Source organism: Rhinopithecus bieti, unplaced genomic scaffold (assembly GCF_001698545.2).
Source record: "Rhinopithecus bieti isolate Rb0 unplaced genomic scaffold, ASM169854v2 scaffold_61117, whole genome shotgun sequence".
NCBI lineage: Eukaryota > Metazoa > Chordata > Mammalia > Primates > Cercopithecidae > Rhinopithecus > Rhinopithecus bieti.
Window position 1 is genome coordinate 2,481,433 of NW_016824934.1, and position 20,419 is coordinate 2,501,851.

Here is a 20,419-nt window from a genome sequence, read left to right on the forward strand (position 1 = left end):
GAGAGTTTCTTCTTCAACATATTTAAGGGGTGGCTATATAAACCTTAGATTCTTGATATGAGGCAAGAGAACAGGTCTTTCTGGGGGTGGTTTTTAAATTAATTTCTAAAAAGATAATGTTTAGTGCTGAAAGGACCAGAGTCTGCTTATCCCACTCTCTCTCTAAGTAAGAAACGCAATCTTCATGCACAGAATCATCCTCACCATATAAAGTGAGTGAGAAGAAACCTAATCTTTCTTCCTGTGGAACAGACTGCTTTGGCAATGAGCCCAGTCATTCAGGAGTTCTCCATGATCTGTTATTTAAATCCAACTCATTATGACTGATTTTAGGCAAGAAGCCAAAATGAAAAGATGGGCTAAATATATTTTTGGTTTTTCCATCCTGTCCCTTCTTGCCATCTCCAATTTTAATACAAATGCTAACTCTGAGGTCAGGGTTAGATATATAGACATCCCAACATGAGCACTCCATTAATCCAAAGCTAAGCTTTCCAAAAGGTCCTGTGGTTTCAGATGAGATGGGATGCCACCATATTCTCAAGTAGACAGCGGCCAGCCGAATTCCCAAATTCTCATGATATTGAACTTAAAACACCCCTTACTGTAGCTTAAATTCCAACTCCTTCAGGCTGAAAACATCCTCTAAAGATGTGTTATCTTTTTTATCCCTAGAACCTGGCACAGGATCTCATGAGTATTCAGGAAATGTCTTCTGAATGAAACTCTTATGTCTATAGGTCTGTGTTTTCCGTTTTTCCTCACATTCCACAACTGTGGCTATTCAATCGCTTCTCAAAGCTCTTCTAGTTTGCTCGTAATTAAAAACAATTTATGTATAGTCCATCTGGAATGTATTTTTGTTTGTAGTGTGGCAATATAATTTTGCCCCAATCTGAACTGCCATTTCTTTACATTAAATTCCTACTGGTTTTGAATTGTTTTTTTCCCCTCTCACTTCAATACGCTGGTCTATGAATTGTTTTATTCCACTCTTCTCCTGTGTTAGTAACATACTATTTAAATGACGGCAGCTTTAGAGTATACTTTAACAGTAGGGCAAAGTCTCCCAAGCCATACATACAACTCAATTATTCTTTTCTTTTTTTTTTTTTTTTTTTATAGAGACAGGGTCTTGCTGTTGCCCAGGCTGGTCTTGAACTCCTGAGCTCAAGCAATCTGCCTGCCTCGGCCTCCCAAAATACTGGAATTACAGGTATGAGCCACCACACCTGACCTCAATTATTCTTTTGAAGTATTGATTTGATTTTTCTCACCTACTTTTCCAAATAAGTTTTAAGTTTAAATAAACATACAGACAAAAGCAAAGCCAACTGGAATGATGACTAAAATTGTGGCAAAAAAGATATATATCATTTTGGAGGACTGGTTTTCTACAATACTAATTATAGCCTTATAAGTTAGGAAAATGGTATACCTTAATATATTCTGCTTTTAAATATTTATTAGTAATGCTTTATAATTTTCTTCATATTCATCTCTTATTTTGCTTATTAGAATCTAAATGTTTTTTGAGAAGAAGTCTCGCTCTGTCACCAGGCTGGAGTGCAGTGGCACGATCTCGATTCACTGCAACCTCTGCCCCCTGGATTCAAGCGATTCTCCTGCCTCCGCCTCCCAAGTAGCTGGGACTAGGTATACACCACCATGCCCAGCTAATTTTTGTATTTTCACTAGAGAAGGGGTTTCACCATGTTGGCCAGAATGGTCTTGGGCTCTTGACCTCGTGATCCGCCCGCCTCGGCCTCCCAAAGTGCTGGGGTTACAGGTGTAAGCCACCATGCCCAACTGAGTCTAAATATTTTATAGTGTCTTGTAATGAATAGGAATCTTTATCATATTGTTTTAACATTATTTTTTAGATGTTTATTTTACATTGAACCATTTTATGGAATTCTTAGATGTTCATTTATTCACCCAATCAATATTTATTGAGCAACTGTCACATGCTGGGCATTTTTCTAGATATAGGGGATACAGTAGGGAACAACATAAATGTATATTAAGGAATACACTTGACTGTAAGCCCCCACCTCACTCCCCTCAACTTAAATGAATGAGGGTTTTGTTTTTTCTCACAAAATGTGAAGTCCAGTGCAGGCAGTTTGGGGCTATTTTGGTTACTCCATAATGCCAAGATAAATTTGGAAATTTTCAGTCATTCTGATGGAATCTCCAGCACCTTCAGCACTCTATCTGCATTCCAAGCAGGAAGGAGGGCAAGGGCAAAGGTTAAGAAAAGCATGATAGCTGAGCTGCCTGCACTCCCCACCCCTTTCTAACTTTCCTAGAATTCCATCCTATGACTTCTGCCTATATTTAATTGATCATGTTCATGTCCATTAGCCACATTATTGCTCCTCTCTAGGCAGGATCTTCTTAGAAAGAAGGGGAGAAATCTGAATAAGCATCTAGCAGGCCGGGCCATAAGGACAAAATTCTTGCCTTATGAAGTTCAAAAATTTTATAGCTGAGGGTTTTGGATTTCAACAACTTGGCCCTTGGACCCCTTCTCTGCTTTATCTCCACTTATTCCACTGGTGGTCTCATTCAGTCTCACGGCTCTAAGTAGTTATGCTAATAACTATCAAATTCACATTTCCAGTCCAGCTCACTCCCCTGAACCTCAGCACTTGGATGTCTAATGAGTATCTCAAATTTAACCTGTCCAAAATGAATTCCTTCACCAAAACTGTTCCCCCTGCCAGTCTTCTCATTTCAGTAGATAATTCTATACTCCTGATTGCTTAGGCCAAAAACCTTGGAGCCATCCTAGACTGTCTCACATCTTATGCCAGGAAATCCTGTTTGAATCTACCTCTGCCTAACTAAATCCAGAATCCCACCACTTCTCACCATTTCTACCACTAACATTCTGATTCAAGCCACCGTTATTTTAGCCTGCATTACTGAGACAGCATCCTAAAATCATTCTTCACATAGATAATCCTTCCTGAATTCTCAGTTCTTTTTTTGTGAGACAGGGTCTTGCTCTGTCACGCAGGCTGGAGTGCAGCTCACTGCAGTCTTAACCTCCTGCATAGTTGAGACACAGGTGTGTGGCACCATGCCTGGATAATCTAATTTTTATAGAGATGGGGTCTCCCTATATTGCCTAGGCTGGTCTTGAACCTCTGGGTTCAAAAGATCCTCCTACCTTGGCCTCCCAAAGTCCTGGGATTACAGGCATGAGCCAGCACACCTGCTCAAATTCTGTTCTTGACAGACCAGAATTTCTTTTCTTTAATTGATCTTACCTTATCCTTTACTTCTGCTACTTACCCCATTTTCATTCCCTATGCTGTCAGTGCCAAAAACTGCAACTCCTGTGTAATCTCAAGGTTATGCACTCCACTTTTAACAAGCATTCTTACCTAAACCCATTATTTCCTCTATTATTCCCACTCCAACTTCATCAGGGCCTACAATCCTTTAATCCCATACTTTCCCACTGCTCCTCACTGTCCCCTTATACTCTTTTTCTACTTAAGCTTAAATTCCATGGTCAATAGTTTGTCTACATGCCCTCAACTTCTTTGCCCTCTTCATCGTACTTGTTTGGCAAACCCCCAAACCTGATTAAATCACCTCTCCACCTAATCTGGGCCCGCACCCACACAGCTGATGGACTGGAGAAAAAAATAAGCTGATCTTAGATTCAATTAATGATCAATAACCTTAAGTGAAACATTTAACACTGCCTAGAAGTCATGCTGCTTCCCTAGGCTTTTCACTCTCATTCTCATCTGTTCCTCACACTTTCCTTTCTCTTCAAACCTCCAATTCCCTTTCTCTTCAATGTTTGGTCTCAGATGATGGTATTCCTTCATAATTCAATGAGAAAACTAGAAGAAATTCAGAGACTTTCCATGAGCTCCTATATTTACCTACCTACATTTGTGTTCATATACTTAGTCCCTTCTCCCGCTAATATGAATAAACTCTTTGTATTCCTATCTTAGACCAACCCCTTGTGCACTAGATTCCATCTGATCTCATTTAGTCAAGGGTATCTTTCCAGTAATTCTCCCCTCTGTCTCCTGTATATTTTCCTGTTTTTACTGGATCATTTCCATTTGTATACATTTCTTTTGTCTTAAATTTTGACTCCATTTCCCCCTTCCAACCACTATGCTATTTCTCTTCCTCCTTTACAGCTAAACTCCCTAAAAGAACTATCTATATTCACTGTCTGCAATCTAATTCCTCCTACTCTCTTAAGCCCACTCCAGTACAGCTCATTCTCACTATTTATTGGGAAGAGTTATTATTAAAGGTCAGTAAAATTTGTCCTAGTTCTGGTCATCTTTCACATCTCAAATCCCACTGAACTACTTTGACTTTTCTAAGTCAACCAATTTATTACACGCTGTCACCGTTATATCACTTATCTGATTGTAGTTTTACATTTTTATATGATTAATTATGCTTTCTCAATAGACTCTAAGCTCCATAAGGACAAGGATAATGACTATTTTTTTCTTTTTCTTTTCTTTTCGTGCTCCCTACCCCTACCTATTTTTCTATCACAATTTCTGGTCAGTGACTAGCACAATGCCTGGCACATCAGGAGGCCACCAGTAAATGTATATGGGAATAAACGCTTTCTCAAATGCCATTTTAAATTTGGGAAAAGGAGGTCTGTAGAAGTAAAGATACTAGCTCAAAGGCACACTGGATTACTAGTAGAACAGGGACTAGGAATAGAATATAATGGATCACCATGCACACTTTGCGGTTATGAGATGTGGCCCCTCATTTTATAGCTTAGGCCTTACACCAGCCTCTACCATGTCTGGGCTGGATGGGACAAACTCCACAATCCAGTGCAATGTCAAGTCCTTGTTGTGTCCATGAAAGCTTAGCTGCCAGGTCAACAGAGCAGCTTTACACTGTCACTGTTCTTGTTCCTATATCTGAAGTACTCAGGGAGAAGGCCTCTTCCTCTAAAACACTCATGTGAACTTATATCTTGGGCTTCAGAGTAAGACTCCTCAGGTACACATCATTCATCACTGAGCTATAGATTACGAACCTGGAAGAATATTGGGAGGAGTGAGTAGGAAGATCGACTTAAAGTTATAACATTAAGACAGATCCATTATCAGTTAAAGACCAGTAAGAAACAGAGGAAAAGCATTTCAGAGATGAAATTGCTAGGCAAATAAGTTATATATATCAAAAAAGTTGATATATGCAACTTTTAAGGAACCGACTGCATTGTAGAACTATCATGAAACATAGTCACAGTCACTACTTAGTGACTACTATAGTTGATCATATGATTTATCATCTAAAATGGGGCACTCTGAGAACAAAGAGAGGCAATATTAAAAATTATGCCAGGACAATGGGTGTTTCCTAGGCAAATAAACAAGACTGGTCATCTTTAGTAACCATCCCCTACTTATGCATGGAGAAAACCAAACACTCTTTCAGTCATACAAATATCTTCAGGCAAATCAACAGCAGCAGCAGTAGTCAGAATGAACAGGATACCAGTCCACTGTGGGCTTTATTTTGACCCTGAATGGTCATGCTAATCCTTACAATCGCCACTGAATAAAAACAGAGTAAGAGTCACTTCCTTTATATACTTGTTTTTCTTGTCCCTTCACACCTGATCTATATTTGATCTTTAAAATGGCCATTTCTATCCCCATTTGAAGTTTAATTCTGATTTAAGAAAGGACACACTCTTCTATGGTAAGTCAAACAAAACCATTCTTCAAATTTCCAAAGGCTTCCCTCTTCTCCAAAGGTTACATAAACCATATCTTCTTTCATCAAGACTGACTTCTAAGTCATTCACTGAATCAACATAGCAAAAACAAGTCACTAGCCACAAACCTTTATTGTTGGGGTCAATATATATATCCTTTTGAGAAATGTTTCAAACCATTCATTTGATGGTTACAAACACATCAAAATCTGTTTTGGTTTGCATGACAAAGGAAAATAGATTATTGCAAAATGATGAATGAAGTCCAAAAGGCCTGATTAAAAAAAGAATCTATAAAATGGAAGGATTAAACACTGCCCAGCCCTACTGTGTCAACAAAGACTGTACAAGTCAAATCAAGAAGACAATCCCATACAAGTCCAGCAAGGCAGATGTTGGCAAGTTGAAGTTAAGCAATCTGTTATACAAAATGCAAAAGGAGTTAAAGATAAATTACAAAAAAATAAAAACCAAAATTTTAGCCAGAAAACTATTACTACATAAAGCCATATAAGAATGCGTATTAGTTGTTTCCTTTAAGGGGAAAGGAAATCAAACTGTTGATTTTCTATTAATTCAGAAGAAAAAATAAAGGAGTGTTTGGAAAATATTTCTGATGTTAAGTGAATTATTTCTCATCTGCTACCTAAATTTTACAAGCAACTGACTTATTCTTGTCAATGTGTAGAAATGAGAAAATAATATCAGTGTTTGGCTTTCAGTGGGACACTCATAACACCCGAATGAGGTCCAGAGTAATCCTAGATCGGGGGATGTCAATGTTGAGCACTTGGACTTCCACTCTTTCTCCGGGGCCCAGTCCAAGGCTCCTTCTCTTCTTTGTTTTTGAAAGTTTTGCTTCTGTTACATTTCGTATGGGAATCAGCCCAGATTTCCCTACTCCTATATCCACGAAAATTCCAAAGAGAGTGGCATTCTCCACTTTGCCTGTAAGAACTGTCCCAACCTGCAGATCTTCCAGGCATACTATGCTTCTCTTGAAATCAGGTTTATCAAAATCTGTAAGGAAAGAGAAAAAAAGTAAGTGTAAAAGGCATTGTATTTCCTAGATACAATATAACTTTGTGAATAAGCACTTAATACATACTGATTATGTGCCCAGACCAATATTAAAGATTAAGGGGGCACATACAAGGAGCTGAAGACCGAGGCTTGCCTTCAGAGAACATGCATATCGGTTGGAGATAGCATTCATGCAGTAGAAACAATTCAAGAAAATTTACTTTCTTCTACAATGCTACACACTAGCATTATACATGAGGATTGAGAAGAGAGTCTTATTTTCCTCTCTGTGAAGAGGTGATGAGAATATATATATTTGCTTAATAAATATACAAAGCTAAACCACAAACACTGAGAAAGTAAGATGTTTGGAAACAAGAGACTGGAAGCTTTATTTTGTTTTTCCCCCAGTGCCTGAATTATTAAATTGTTTAAAGGTGGTAGAAAGTACATCAACTTTTTGGTCAAATGCAGATGAAATTCAAATGTTCTTTCTTCCTCACTTCTTCCCACAAAATTTGGAACTCAGAAAATCCATTCCCACCCATTTCAAATATAGTTATCCAATCAACATTTATGGATTCGTGATTATCTATGACTCAGAATCCCAGACCAGGTAGTAGCTAATATTCTTTCTCTTTCAATTAAATTCATCAAACATTTATTAACTCTATTATCTCCTGGCCAGGCACTCTGCTGGGTGCTAGAGAAACAATGATGAAGATACAGATTTCTGTTTCCAAGTTCTTTATAGCCCTTTTTTCTTGCTTACCCCAGCATACATTTCTTTGTTCATTATTGTCCAAAAGATAGGCATAAAGTATGCCAAGGAATCATTATGGTTCTAGTTAAAACAATGGTTTTATGAGGGAGACAGTTAGAACTAACAGTTTAAACGGGGCTGTGGATTATCTGTGGATTCCATTTATCCATGCTCCTCTTGAAGGCCCCCTTTCCTAGGATTACTGAGTGTTGACTCTAATAACAAAGAACACATTCTATGCTTGGATCTCCTTTTACTAAGGCCTCATTTTCCCCTCCACCCATTCCATTTCCTTTTCCTCCACAGCTGTTGGCTTTATCCTGATGACTTGTTAAAGCTATCCTTTACAGTTGTATTAACAACTGGCCACCCCTTTCTTCCCTTCCCCCAGTCCAACCATACTGATACCAAGATGTTTTAAAAATTAAGCTTTTCCTATAAAACAAGATAAAATCTTCTTTAAACTCCGAATCTCACCGTTGCCATGAAAAAGAGTAGGCTAAAATTGGGATTGATTCTGTGGAATTTGACCTGATGCTAAAGCAGTGAATTCCAAAAGCAAGAAACCTCCTGTAATGTAATATTACACTAGGCTAAGGCTGTGTCACAGCAAAGTGGAACTAAGTCACTGATAGGGGCAGAAAGGTAGGATGGTCTCCAAGACCCCATAGGCATTGTTTTTATGCTTGGAAATTCTTTCTCTCTCTCTCTTTTCTTGCAGGGGTCCAGCTGCTGCGGATTCCCTAAGGGTTCCTGATCAGCTGCTTAGTTTAATCTTGCATGGAAAATCAGAGTCAGGAACTACTTAACATATTCCTGAAGACAGTCTGGGACACTGAGAAATCAGAAAATCCTCCGTGTACCATGCAAACTTTTAACACTTTCATAGCCAAGCATTTTCAGCCCCTGTGTCTGGACAGCTTCTGATGAACCCAATTAGGGAAATTAACTAGTCACCATAGTGTTAATACACATGAAATTAATTACACCATTGATAAAACAAAAGACAGAATTATTATGAGGAAAGAATGAGGCATTAAGAAATACTTTTGAGAAAATGGAGGAAAGAGATGTAACAAAACATTATCCATGGAAATGACCAAAATGCCCCCTCAAAAGTATGGTTTCTATGCCTTCCTCACCTTGGGGACGTGTTTAGTAGTAAGATGAAAGTTCTCAGACATTTTGAAAATTGTGACTTACATTAGAGCAAATGTCAGTTCCAAAGTTTGCTTAAAGAGACCTATTTAAAACTTCACTTGCCACACTGATGAACACTGCAGTAACTGGAAAGCTCAGCCCAGAGCCCAGATGCATCTGTCTTTCTGTTCAACAACTTGGTAGTTTAACTGGACCATATAATTTGAGTGCTGATCTTTGCTCTGAGTCTATAATGCAACTGGGATAATGGAACAATCGACACTAAGACAGAAAAATGAAGATGGATGTGAAAAATCCAATACAGGATACCTGCAGTTACAGCATTTTTTGCCAACCCACTAATGCAAAGGATGTAGCCATACCACCTCCAAATCCAGTATTTTTGAGAACCATTGCTCTACCCAGCACTCCAGCTAAAAACCAGCCAAGAAATTCCCATAAAAGGATACCGGGCCTCCAAATGGAGATGGATTTGTCTGCTGAAACATCCACATTGTGTGGAGGACCACTAGGAGGCTTCTACTCCCACATTTTTGGCATAGTTCTTACTGGGTGTTATTTTATTTTTCTTTAACTTAAAAAAAAAACCTACAGAAGAAGGAGGAATAGTACAACGAACTTGCTGGATATATTTCAAAATTCCTTTAAACCCTTTCAAAGAAGTATGTCTAACCATCTCAACACAGCCTAAACCGGAATAAAAAGACAATAGTCTAAACATGGTATCATCAAAACTGGTTATAAGATCAATGAGCAGATTCATTTAAATCTCAGGGGTTCCTATTCAAACTTCCTTGGGAAGTAGGTCATTTGATATTGTAATTCTTTTTTACTGGGTCACTGCTCTCAACAACTACGGTTGTTATACGTCCCTCACCATCTACCTGTGCTGAGAGCACTTTAATTAGAAGGAAAATCAACAGATAGATATTATCTTATTTGTTCAATGTGTTCATTGACACAGAATCCAAGAACTTGGAAAGCTATAATTAAGGAAGAAGATTCACCTTTTAGCTTGTGAAGGGACTGCTTTATCTTGCACTTCTGGCTCCCAGGAGATAAAAACAGCTTACAAAAGGACCATAAAAATATGTGTGCCTCCATGCATACAGTGGTACACACATGATGCATTTACTTTAGTAAACGGGAAACACACAGTGAACAAAGAGTCCAGGGAGACCACCTGGCTTCTAGCTTTGGCTCTGGATATTAACTATAATGACTCTGAAGGAAGATCCCTATGCTTTAATTTTCTCATGTATAAAATGGGAGAATAATATCCATTCTGCTTATGGCATAGGATTGCTGTGAGGATCAAAGGAGATAACGGGAGCTATGCATATGCAAGGTGCTATATAATTCAAGTTCAATTGTTTACCTGTTCGAAAGTCAAAGCTTTCAGGCTGGCTGAGACCATCTATGATGACCTGTAAGGTGTGTACTGTTGTTTGCAATCTTTCTGCAATTTTCTCCATTCCTTCCCTTTCAAGGAATGAATTTATTTTTCGTTGCATTTCAGGCTTTCCAATCTCATACAGTGTCCCTCCAATGGATGACAAAAACCTGCAGTGGAAAAAATAAAAAGCCCAACACTTAACAATATTACTTCTTTTGCAGTCTCCTTATACAGATCACCCTAAAATTAACTCATCTTAGACCCATAGGTCAATCAATCAGTCTTTATTGAGAATCTATTATGTGTCCTATGCTGTAAACTGTCTTGAAAAAGAAAAGGCTGAGGGAGAAAGTGGATTAAAGGTTTTTGTGCTATTTATCAAATGAAGCACCTGCTCAGAGTCAGCACCAAAAACCTTTTTTTTTTTTGAGATGGAGTCTTGCACTGTCACCTAAACTGGAGTGCAGGGGCGCGATCCCAGCTCACTGCAAGCTCCGCCTCCCGGGTTCACGCCATTCTCCTGCCTCAGCCTCCTGAGTAGCTGGGACTACAGGCGCCCACCAGCACGCCCAGCTAATTTTTTGTATGTTTAGTAGAGATGGGGTTTCATCGTGTTAGCCAGGGTGGTCTCAATCTCCTGACCTCATGATCTGCCTGCCTTGGACTCCCAAAGTGCTGGGATTACAGGTGTAAGCCACTGCGTCCAGCCAAAAATATTTTACAGTATAATTAGTTCATTATAAGTTTAGTGTCACATATGTTTTTAAAATGAGGCTATCTATATTTATCTCTTCCCTACAATTTCAGTTAGGAAAACATTTTAATTTAAATTAGCTAATAGGCAAACAATGAAATGATACCAAACTCTAACAAAATATGCATCAAATATTGCCATTTTTGAAAAATGAATTACTCTTATTCATGTGTCATATCACTGCTTTTTACTTCTGTATACCCTTAATGGCAGCATTACCTGTGCAGCATACCATCAGCTGCCTTTTATAATTTTCTTTTGCTGTTTACCATTACCTTTGATTGCAAAGCTACCTCTCAATTACTTTCCTTTATAATTCAGTAAGAAGAAAAAAATAAAGGGTTAAGATGTATTTCCCTTTAATTTCATGTGAATACTGGGCTGTAGCTTACTTTCTTGACATTCCCTGGCTGGGTATTTTTCTACACCATTAAGTTCCATTTCCTATGATTAATGGCACTTTAAAAATGTCAACACAGTAATCAGGCAGATAGTGATACTAATGCCCACAAATCCTTTCCTCTAGGGATACTTCTGGAATACAAAAAGAGAAAAAGAGGAATTGTTGGAGGTTTGTCTATAATCAGAATTGGGATATATCCCATTTGGCAGGTTGCTGCACTATCAAAAAAAGAATGCTTGTGATTTTAAGTCTTTTTTGCATTGTTGTGTTCAACCAGAAAGGTCTCTTCACAGTGATACTCTGATAGTAATGATCTGGCATCTGGTGGAGAAAGTTCCCCCATCTCTCATTTCAGTAGGGTATCTCTTTGGATTCAAATGTGCAACACTCCTACGTTATTACAGCCATACATATAGCCAAAAATAGACACACTTTATGGCATCCGACTAATTCTCTTGAGAATATATTTTGGTTAATGGTCTAATAAAAGATCAAAATGTTGGTGTTTGGTCTCCCTCTTTGAAAATGAGCTTTCATCCAAACTGGTGGCCAGTGAGATAACACCGTAAGTCTGTGTGTCCGTGGCTTCCCCAGCACGGTGGAAAGGCAGCCGGTATCTCTTAGTGCTGATGGATGGACAGTAGCATACAAGGGTCCTGGTGACTGGGAACAGCTGCTGGAACTCTGACTGATGGGACAGATGACAGATGACAACCTCTGCTCAAAGCAAACTTCCTTATACAACTTTCTAAATAATGCGTGCCCTGCTGAGCAGGCTTCCCTGGTATTCACCTTCTTGGCTTTATTGGTCTGCAACTTTATTAGTGGAGAATCTTTCAAACCATCAAGATTTTGGCTTCTAACCATCTGTTAAAATTGACAAAAAGTATATTCACGCACTGTTAAGTCTAGAACCTTGAAAAGCATTTTATAATAAAAGTAACTAAATGGCAGAAACTTCCCAAATCACTGTATGAGTCTATCTTAAGGTTGCCTGCACGTGTGTGTGTGTGTGTGTGTGTGTTTGTGTGTGTGTGTGTGTGAGAGAGACAGAGAGAGGGAGACAGGAACTAACTGCTACCAAAGTCACTTCCAAATAAAGAATTCTGCCAAAGCAGTTGCAGATGTAACAAGAACATTGGTCTGTTGAATCTGGGTGCATATTTCATATATCATTTTCATTCTCACACACATAAGCCTGAGGGCATTGGTAACTGAAATCAATAAAAAGCACCAACTTGTGCTTGTAGCTAATGCTTCATATTGATCAACCCTATTTTTAAATGACTACAAAGTCAAGTGCTCCTTTATTTTGAAAACTTTCTTAAAGTTAACAAGGTCACGCACACACACACAAAGAGCCAACGAGAGAGAGAGGAACTATAAAACGAACTGGGAATAGCATTTAGACTGACCTCTACCTTAATTAATTGTAAATATAGTCAACTGTATATGATAGGAAGCAATGTTTTATGATTAGTAGCCACTCGATAAACATGCTCCTTAAATATCCTAAGAAAAATTTATTCTACGTATTCTAAATTTCACTTCAGAATTAAGTGTGATAAGTAATATCCAATACAAAGTTTCACTTTAGAATTGAGTGTGGTAAGTAATACTCAATACAAAGTACTGTCTAGCTCAGAAGTACCAAATAAAAACACTGCTTTATGAAGCTTGGCATATACAAGTGAACATGCAATGATAAATATCTGTCAGACATTACTCTAAATAGATTTTTCTCATTTAATCATGACAATGATTCTAAAAGGTAGGTATTATACAGAAAAAAAAATGAGGTTCAGGGAGTTTAAATAACTTGCCCAAGGCCATGAAGTTATTCTAACTGGACTTTTATGCCACATACAATATATATGTCTGTGTATAATAAGATATGTAAAATTTAAAGTGCTATATTTGGTTAAGATAGAAAATAATACTTTTGGTAATATTTTACAATTTACTGGCAGATTACTTTTAACATTAAAACACTGAGTAAACCTGCAAATAAATTATATACATGCTTTTAAACAGAATTCTCTCAAAAGTCAATGAATTATTAAAGTTATATTCTCATTTTCTCCACTGTTTTGGGAGGCTTTTCAGGTTGGTAAGGACTGCTGTTTTATTTAATACGTAATTTCATCCATCTTACTTAAAGTAAGAAAGTAGCATAAATGCAACAAATAAGCACATCATGTTCTTTAAGCACACATCTGCACAAAGTTAAAATACAGAACTTGCAGCAGAGTAAATGCTTATTTTTCAAACAGAATGCTATATAACCTAAAATGGCTAATATTTTCAACAGAAACTTGTTATAAGTACAGGGCTTTTCCCCTCAAAGAATAAGAAAAGTCTTGTAAGGCTTTTCCAAAGAATAAGAAATTCTCAAGATTCACGACTTCAGACATGGCCATTCAGTTTTATGTAATCATTTCCAGCATGGAGATTTAGGAGCTGAGGACTTGGTTCATTACATTAAAGCAATATGATACCCCACAGAGCATAGAAGAACCATGGTGATGCAACACAATCACTTTAAAAACAACTTAATATTAGCATGTGCTTTGTGGGCAAAACACATATGATTTACAACTCCACCAAGAACCATGCTATAATGGCAAAGCACATCTAGTAGTCTACGCACTCTCAACACTTTCAAGAGACTTTCCTACTTGCTTATTTTTACCCGTTAGCTTTACTCAGTTTTAATGTAGTAACGCAACAAGCAAAAAATTAAATGCAAGAACACATTTTAGAAATGAAAAGGTAAAGGTAGAACAGGTCCTAATTTGTAATACAGGTTACATATCCAATAATTTAAAAAGAAAGTTTATACTTTAAGAAAATCTGGCCTTCTAAAAAACTATGTAAACTGTGGGGCATAAAGTTTAGTAGTAATTTGTTACTCTAAAAATCTGTTACTGTTTCTATATTTTCTCTCTATATAACATATATGTGTTACTCTATGTATACATTTCTTTAAAATTTATTACTCTCTATTTTCAAATTTACTGCTCTTAATATTAAAAATGGAATATAAATTTAAGTGTGGCAAATGAGGAAAACCTGCTGCTCCTTTATGCTCTCTACAGAAGAGCTGAATTGACACAGCTGAGTGTATCACACTACCTATTTAGCTTAGCTTACAGAAGGAGCGCTGGCTCCACCACAGCTGCTGTTCTAGCAGTCAAATCAAAGGGACAGCAATGTGAATTACATTTTAATCATCATCGAGGAATCTTTTCAAACTTTTTTTAAAGACAGGGTCTTGCTCTTTCACCCAGGAGCTGTAGCAGTGGTGCAATCACAGCTCACTGCAGCCTTGGCCTTCCAGGCTCAAGCGATCCTCCTCCCTTGGCCTCCCAAGTAGCTGGAACCACAAGCCCAGCTAATTTTTAGTTTTTAAAAATGTTTTGTAGAGGTGAGGTCTCAATATGTTGCCCAGGCTGGTTTCAAACTTCTGGGCTCAAGAGATCCACCCACCTGGGGCTCCCAAAGTGCTAGGATAACAGGTGTAAGCCACTGTACCTGGCATTTTCAAATGTCTAACCTCCTTGTTAAACCAAGATACTGAAATAAGAATCTTTAAAAATCTATGCTGGTGCAAAATATACAAGTAATTATAAATTCAAGTATCATTCATTTATAGAGAGGCCCACAGAACTACCTATTATACTACAGAAGCTAACAGATAGTCTAGTGAAAATAATATTTAAATGGCATTTCTTAGCATAATAATCAGCCACAGAAAGGGCAAATAATTATCCAGTAGAACTTAAGCTGAGACTGGTCTTTTTTTTTTTTTTTTTTAACAGTAAATTAACATACTAAGATAAACATTTTAAAAATGTAACCCCTTCAGAAAGAGTCATCAAGTTGTCCTGAAAGCTCTTCCAGACTCTGATGAGAGAATATAGTTTTAAAATGCATGCAGCTATCTGGGCAGGGGTGGGGGCATTTTAAATGTTATTGCTTGGTACCATTTGGAGCACCTCCTGCATATATGAGTAGCAGAAAAAAAAAAAAAAGGAAATGAAAAGAGAAAGATTTCCTATCACAGATGAAGGAATGCAGTTTGTCTTCCAAAGGACTCCATTTATAAGCATCAGACTGTTACCTGCTTCTAACTTCTGAAGAATTTACTAAATGTTTCCTGCTTTTTCAAAGATCTGTTATACATGTACAGAAACTGGATACTCATTGCATGTTGCATTCATTGTATGTAGGAGAACATATCCTTAGAAAGCTGTTTTATTTTAAAATTTCTATTACTTAGCAATTTAGCATTACTGAACTAGAGTAAAATTTTTTTAAAGTACCATTTAAAAGTCCTGAGATAGAAATCTTCTAAAAGATTTAGGATGATCATCTTTTCAGAAATAGTTGAACAGTGCTCATATAGTTACCTCAAAAGTATCTAAGATCAGTGAAATAATAACCAACGCCATACATAACCACAGTGATTATGTAGCTTTTCCTGTCTCAGAACCACTCACTTTATACTGTGTAATTATATAATTTAAACAAATGTACATATACATCTAAATAAGTATGAGTTGATAAAAATAGGAAAGGTGTCATGTACTGAAATGTTGCTATTATTGCTCCAAAGACATCTAAACTGTTGTAGATTTGTCCTAGAAATAAATGTACAAGTGACACTAAAAAAATCAGTCTTCTCACATTTTGAAAAATAACAAACCATTACCCTCCCAAAAGAGAACCAGGGAAAAAAAAAAAAACCAACAACCCAGTATTATGCAGCCTGATCACCCTCTTTCCTGTGAGTCTGGTTGTTTTCATACACCCTGCCATTCCCCTGCCCAAATGACAAAGATTTGCTAAAATCAAGGCTCTTCAAAGGAATGTGACAAAATGCTGAAACCAACTAAAAATAATTTAGAAAATCATACTCAGCTTTATTCAATAAACATTTATTTACTGTGGCGGAAGGCTCTATGAAAGATAACAGAGCCTTTGCTTTGAATGAGCTTACAATCTAATTTCAAGTAATGACAGTATAAAATAGTCTTCTGCTTATATCTGCTCTTTTAGAGGCAGGACTTTCTGTGCAGATAAACAGATACTTTGAAAGTGTCCAGTACAGATTATTTCATTTATTTCTCTCAAATATTTATTGTGAATGTAGATTTGCTGACAAGAAAACAAAATCTCAGAGAGATGAAGAGACTTGCCACATCTGACACCATAAGGTAGTAGCAGTGAAGGTAAAAGTTATAACAGATTACATCTCCACTAGCATGCCTACACTTTTACTTTGGAAGATTTTCACGCAGACAGAAGATTTAGATCTCTGATAAACCCTGGCACCCAGGACCACTGCCCGGGAGCAATTTCTTACTATTTTTTAAACCAAATTCAAAAGGAAAAGCTTTGGCTCTTTTGAATTTCTGAATAAGAGTTGGACAAAATTAAGTTAGTGGTTTCAAAGGCTACAGACTCTCTACAGCTCAAAAACACTGTGTTTAGAATTAATATAATTTAATTTACTGCCTGTAAAGCAGTAATGTGGATTAGTGCCTGTGAATGTTTGAAAGAAGAGGGCAAATTAAAAAAGCAGTATTTAAAACATACAGGCTCATGGTGGAAAAGCTGAAATTAAACAGACCTTGTACCACTAGGGAATAAAGCCTATGTATCAGAGGTAGAGGACTCTTCCTTAGGAAATAGCTTTTTTACTATAAATGCCATCCTGTCAAGGAATCCTCCTATCAAAAAATTTGAAAACGCTTAACATCTGCCATTTCAATAAATCCCTAGTTGTCCTCTGAACGGGCAAAAACATTGTTATTCCATTTAAAGAGTATAAACTAAGGTCAAAGAAACTTGCTTATGGTGACACTGAGAATCAGAAGACAGGCTAAGATTAAAATCCCTAGCTAGGCTGGGGGCAGGAAGGGCAGGAGGGAGATAATGGGAAACTAAATCAATAACCTACTGAGTTTCAGGCTCCAGACTGAGTGGTCTAAACTTGATGGAAAAGAAAAAAAGGAGGACAGACAAATACTTTGAAGATGGAAGAGGCTGAAGCAAGCACAACTTTATGACTGGCCGGCAACTCCCTCACACTCCTCCTTCACTGGGTACTAATAGGTTGCTCCATAAACATAGGAGAGAAACCAGCATGTTCTCCAGTCTCAAAACCCAATATTAATATTCATTAACAATGTTAAATGCCTCAAATTACATCCAGATAACAGGATAAAACAACTTTTTTCCTTGGGGACCAACCATTGTAACTCTCCTCCACTCCCTCCACCTACCTCCATTTCTTTTACTGCTTAGCTTAGCCCCTCCTCAATCACAACAAAAATAACAGCAATAATCATCATATCAACACCAGCTTACTCTGTCCAGGTGCTAAGTATTCTACGTATATTAATTAATATAACCCCATGAGATATGGTACTATTATTATGCACATTTAACAAACAAGAAAACTGAGGTATAGAGAAGTTAAATAACGTTCCCAGTTCAAACAGCCATGATTTGAATCCAGGCAGTCTGACATTTCACTGCCTCCAGACTGAGCTAGCGGAAAATGTAAAGTCTCAGGTTCTTGATCTTCCTAGTTTCCTCTACCAGCTTTGCCAGAAACCTCATGTGTGCTGTGTTTTGGAACAGTGTGTAAGACATTGGATATGACAATCAATCAATAGCCTGATCATCTAATTCTCAAGTGGGTGAAGTTTTTTCATCATTTCTCTCATTTGGAAGGGCACTTTTGAAAATATGATTGTTAGTTCCTGGGAACTACAATAAGATGTTTAGGTTTTAACTACTAACAACAACAACAACAACAACACACAAAGCCGGGCTCAGTGGCATACACATGTAGTCCCAGCCACTAGGGAGGATGAGGAGTAGGATCATTAAGCCCAGGAGTTTGAGTACAGCCTGGGCAACATAGAGAGACCGTTGTATCTTTAAAAACAAAATTCACTTTTAGTAATCTGTCCACTTAACATTTTTATATTTTAGGTTTGGCCTCTCTTTTATGATGCTATGTCTTTTTATAAGGCAATCTAATATTGTCTAGGCATAGCTCTATTAGAAATTAATGTAGGATAACTAATTGATACACATCTTATGTTATCATCTATCAAAAGCCAGGAATGAGTCTTTCTGCCTTGCTGCCAATTCTTATAAGGCAAGTCCAAGTCCAGAAAAATTTGGGCTCTTTCAAATTTGCAAATAATCTCTTAGGTCTGTTTACCTAATCATCATTTATTGTACAGTATTGGCAGTTGGATTTCTTTTCAGGCAAGTTTCCCACAAAGGAACATGCTTTTATCATTGCAGGAGTTAGCTGGCATGCCAATGCAGAACGAAGCTGTGGTGAATTTTAGATGTGGGGAGGTTTGTTAGACATATTCAGTAGGCTAATGACTCACCCGTCAGAAAAATTGCAAATTACAAGTCATGGGCCTTCTGGTTGCTCATAGTCAAAACTCTGAATATCAAATCTGTGAAGAGTCAACTGTTGCTGTTTTTTAAATAAAAACAATGTAAACTTTTTGCATTACAATCACTTATTAGTTAGAAGACTTCTTTGCTGGGCAGTAAGCTCAGGTTGGAGAGAAGGTAATGAAGTCTCTGAAGGCAATTCTCAAGGAACAGTTCAGAGACGCTAAATTCTTAAACAGGAATGGGAAAGAGATGGAGACTGCAAATATGCCCACTCATTAAGGGTCTTCAGTAGTGGAAAATCTTCACTATCTGGCTTGACTTATTTTAGCTCCATGGCCGGGAGCTAGGCAGAACATTTAAAGGACCTCCCTCAATCTCAACTACTTTTTAGCTCAGGGCACCAGTTAGGATCCTTTATATTCATTTATCTCATAACAGAATCCTTGTGTATCTATTGGGTTAATCTACTTTTGGTTCTAAAACCTGACACGAGTTTTAGTAAATTAAAGAAAAACACTGCTTGGCTTTTGTACAGAAGTTTCTTCCCTCCCCAAATAAATATTTCGCTAGGTTATATGATTATTCCTGTCCCAGACCTGAATTTTACATTCACGGCTGTCTACTCTCTGATACTTTTCAACATTGATTGTAAGGGTCACAAATAAGCACATCAGCAGAAACAAAGGAAATCCTATAGTACAAATATCACGTACAGGTACTGATACAAATCATTCCTTGATAGACATTTACCTGGTGCATTCCAATGCGACTGCGTGTGATATTCCTGCTACACAGGCTGTTAACTACTTATAGAAACTAGTATTAGAATTCCTCCCTAATGGGAAAAATTGAAATAACAAATACTAGCTAATGCTTTATCAAAATGAGTGCCAAGTGACAGTCTTGACATTAAATTTCCTGATATTTTTCAAGCTAAATCAAGAGCACAACCACTTTCAAGCTTAACTATCTGGAGTGAATCAAATTCTTAATGCAGCAGATTCTCTGCGAGAGTGCCAGGTCTCACTGTGACACATACAAATCAGCATCATCTGCAGCACCAAGCACTACTCCTGGCACCTTATTCAAGAAAAAGAGGAAATCAGATACTTGCCTTAGCTCTCTGGATCAACCCAAATGATATGACAAAACAGGGGGTAGTAGTGGGGGAAGTAACCCCTAAATAGGCTGTTTCTGGGTCTCATTCTACTAATATAGCAGCAATTTTACTTCTGGTTTATGGTACACAACACAATGAACTCACTCATACACACAGACATGAGAGTTTCTGGATGACGATAGAAAATGGTAAGAAATCCTCTTTCATGGTCTCCAGTCTTGTAGTCTGTAAATCTAGGAGGGCCTTGGCCCTTCACAATGCTCTGTGAAGGCAAACGGGATTCAGTTTGGGGAGGTCATGAAATTTTTTCAATCCACAAGAGATTCTAGAAGAAGTACTTACACAACATGTAGGACAGGCAATGTTAGGAAAGGATGATCTATTTGTTCTACCAACAGTTTTGTTTATACAACTGCATTGACCACAGCCAGTTTAGATTATAGGAAAAAAAAATACATGAATTAAAGTAAAGCTAAACATTTCATTTTGTTCTACTGAAGTTATCAGTTCCTGAGTCGTTCCCTTCCTCAGTGTTCTTTTATGTAGTCATCTTTCATTATTAATTCCTATCATTTCTCATTAAACAAACATTGCCATATCAGTATTTGTCAGGTGCTAG

At 37.5% G+C, this 20,419-nt stretch overlaps 1 protein-coding gene across 2 annotated transcripts in view; it reads right to left on the minus strand.

The window, feature by feature from the left end:
* Positions 1 to 5,856: 5,856 nt before the first annotated feature.
* The window catches only part of SRBD1 (S1 RNA binding domain 1), a 230,276-nt gene continuing 215,713 nt past the window's right edge, over positions 5,857 to 20,419 (minus strand). Inside the window, exons 20-21 of one of the 2 annotated variants that reach the window (XM_017862740.1) lie at positions 10,069 to 10,253; positions 5,857 to 6,763 (exon numbers count right to left, since the gene is read on the minus strand). In XM_017862740.1, the coding sequence (XP_017718229.1) occupies positions 6,474 to 6,763; positions 10,069 to 10,253 (475 nt within the window). In that variant the 3' untranslated portion in view covers positions 5,857 to 6,473. The remainder of the gene's footprint in view (positions 6,764 to 10,068; positions 10,254 to 20,419) is intronic. The other variant, XM_017862741.1, reaches the window with a different exon arrangement.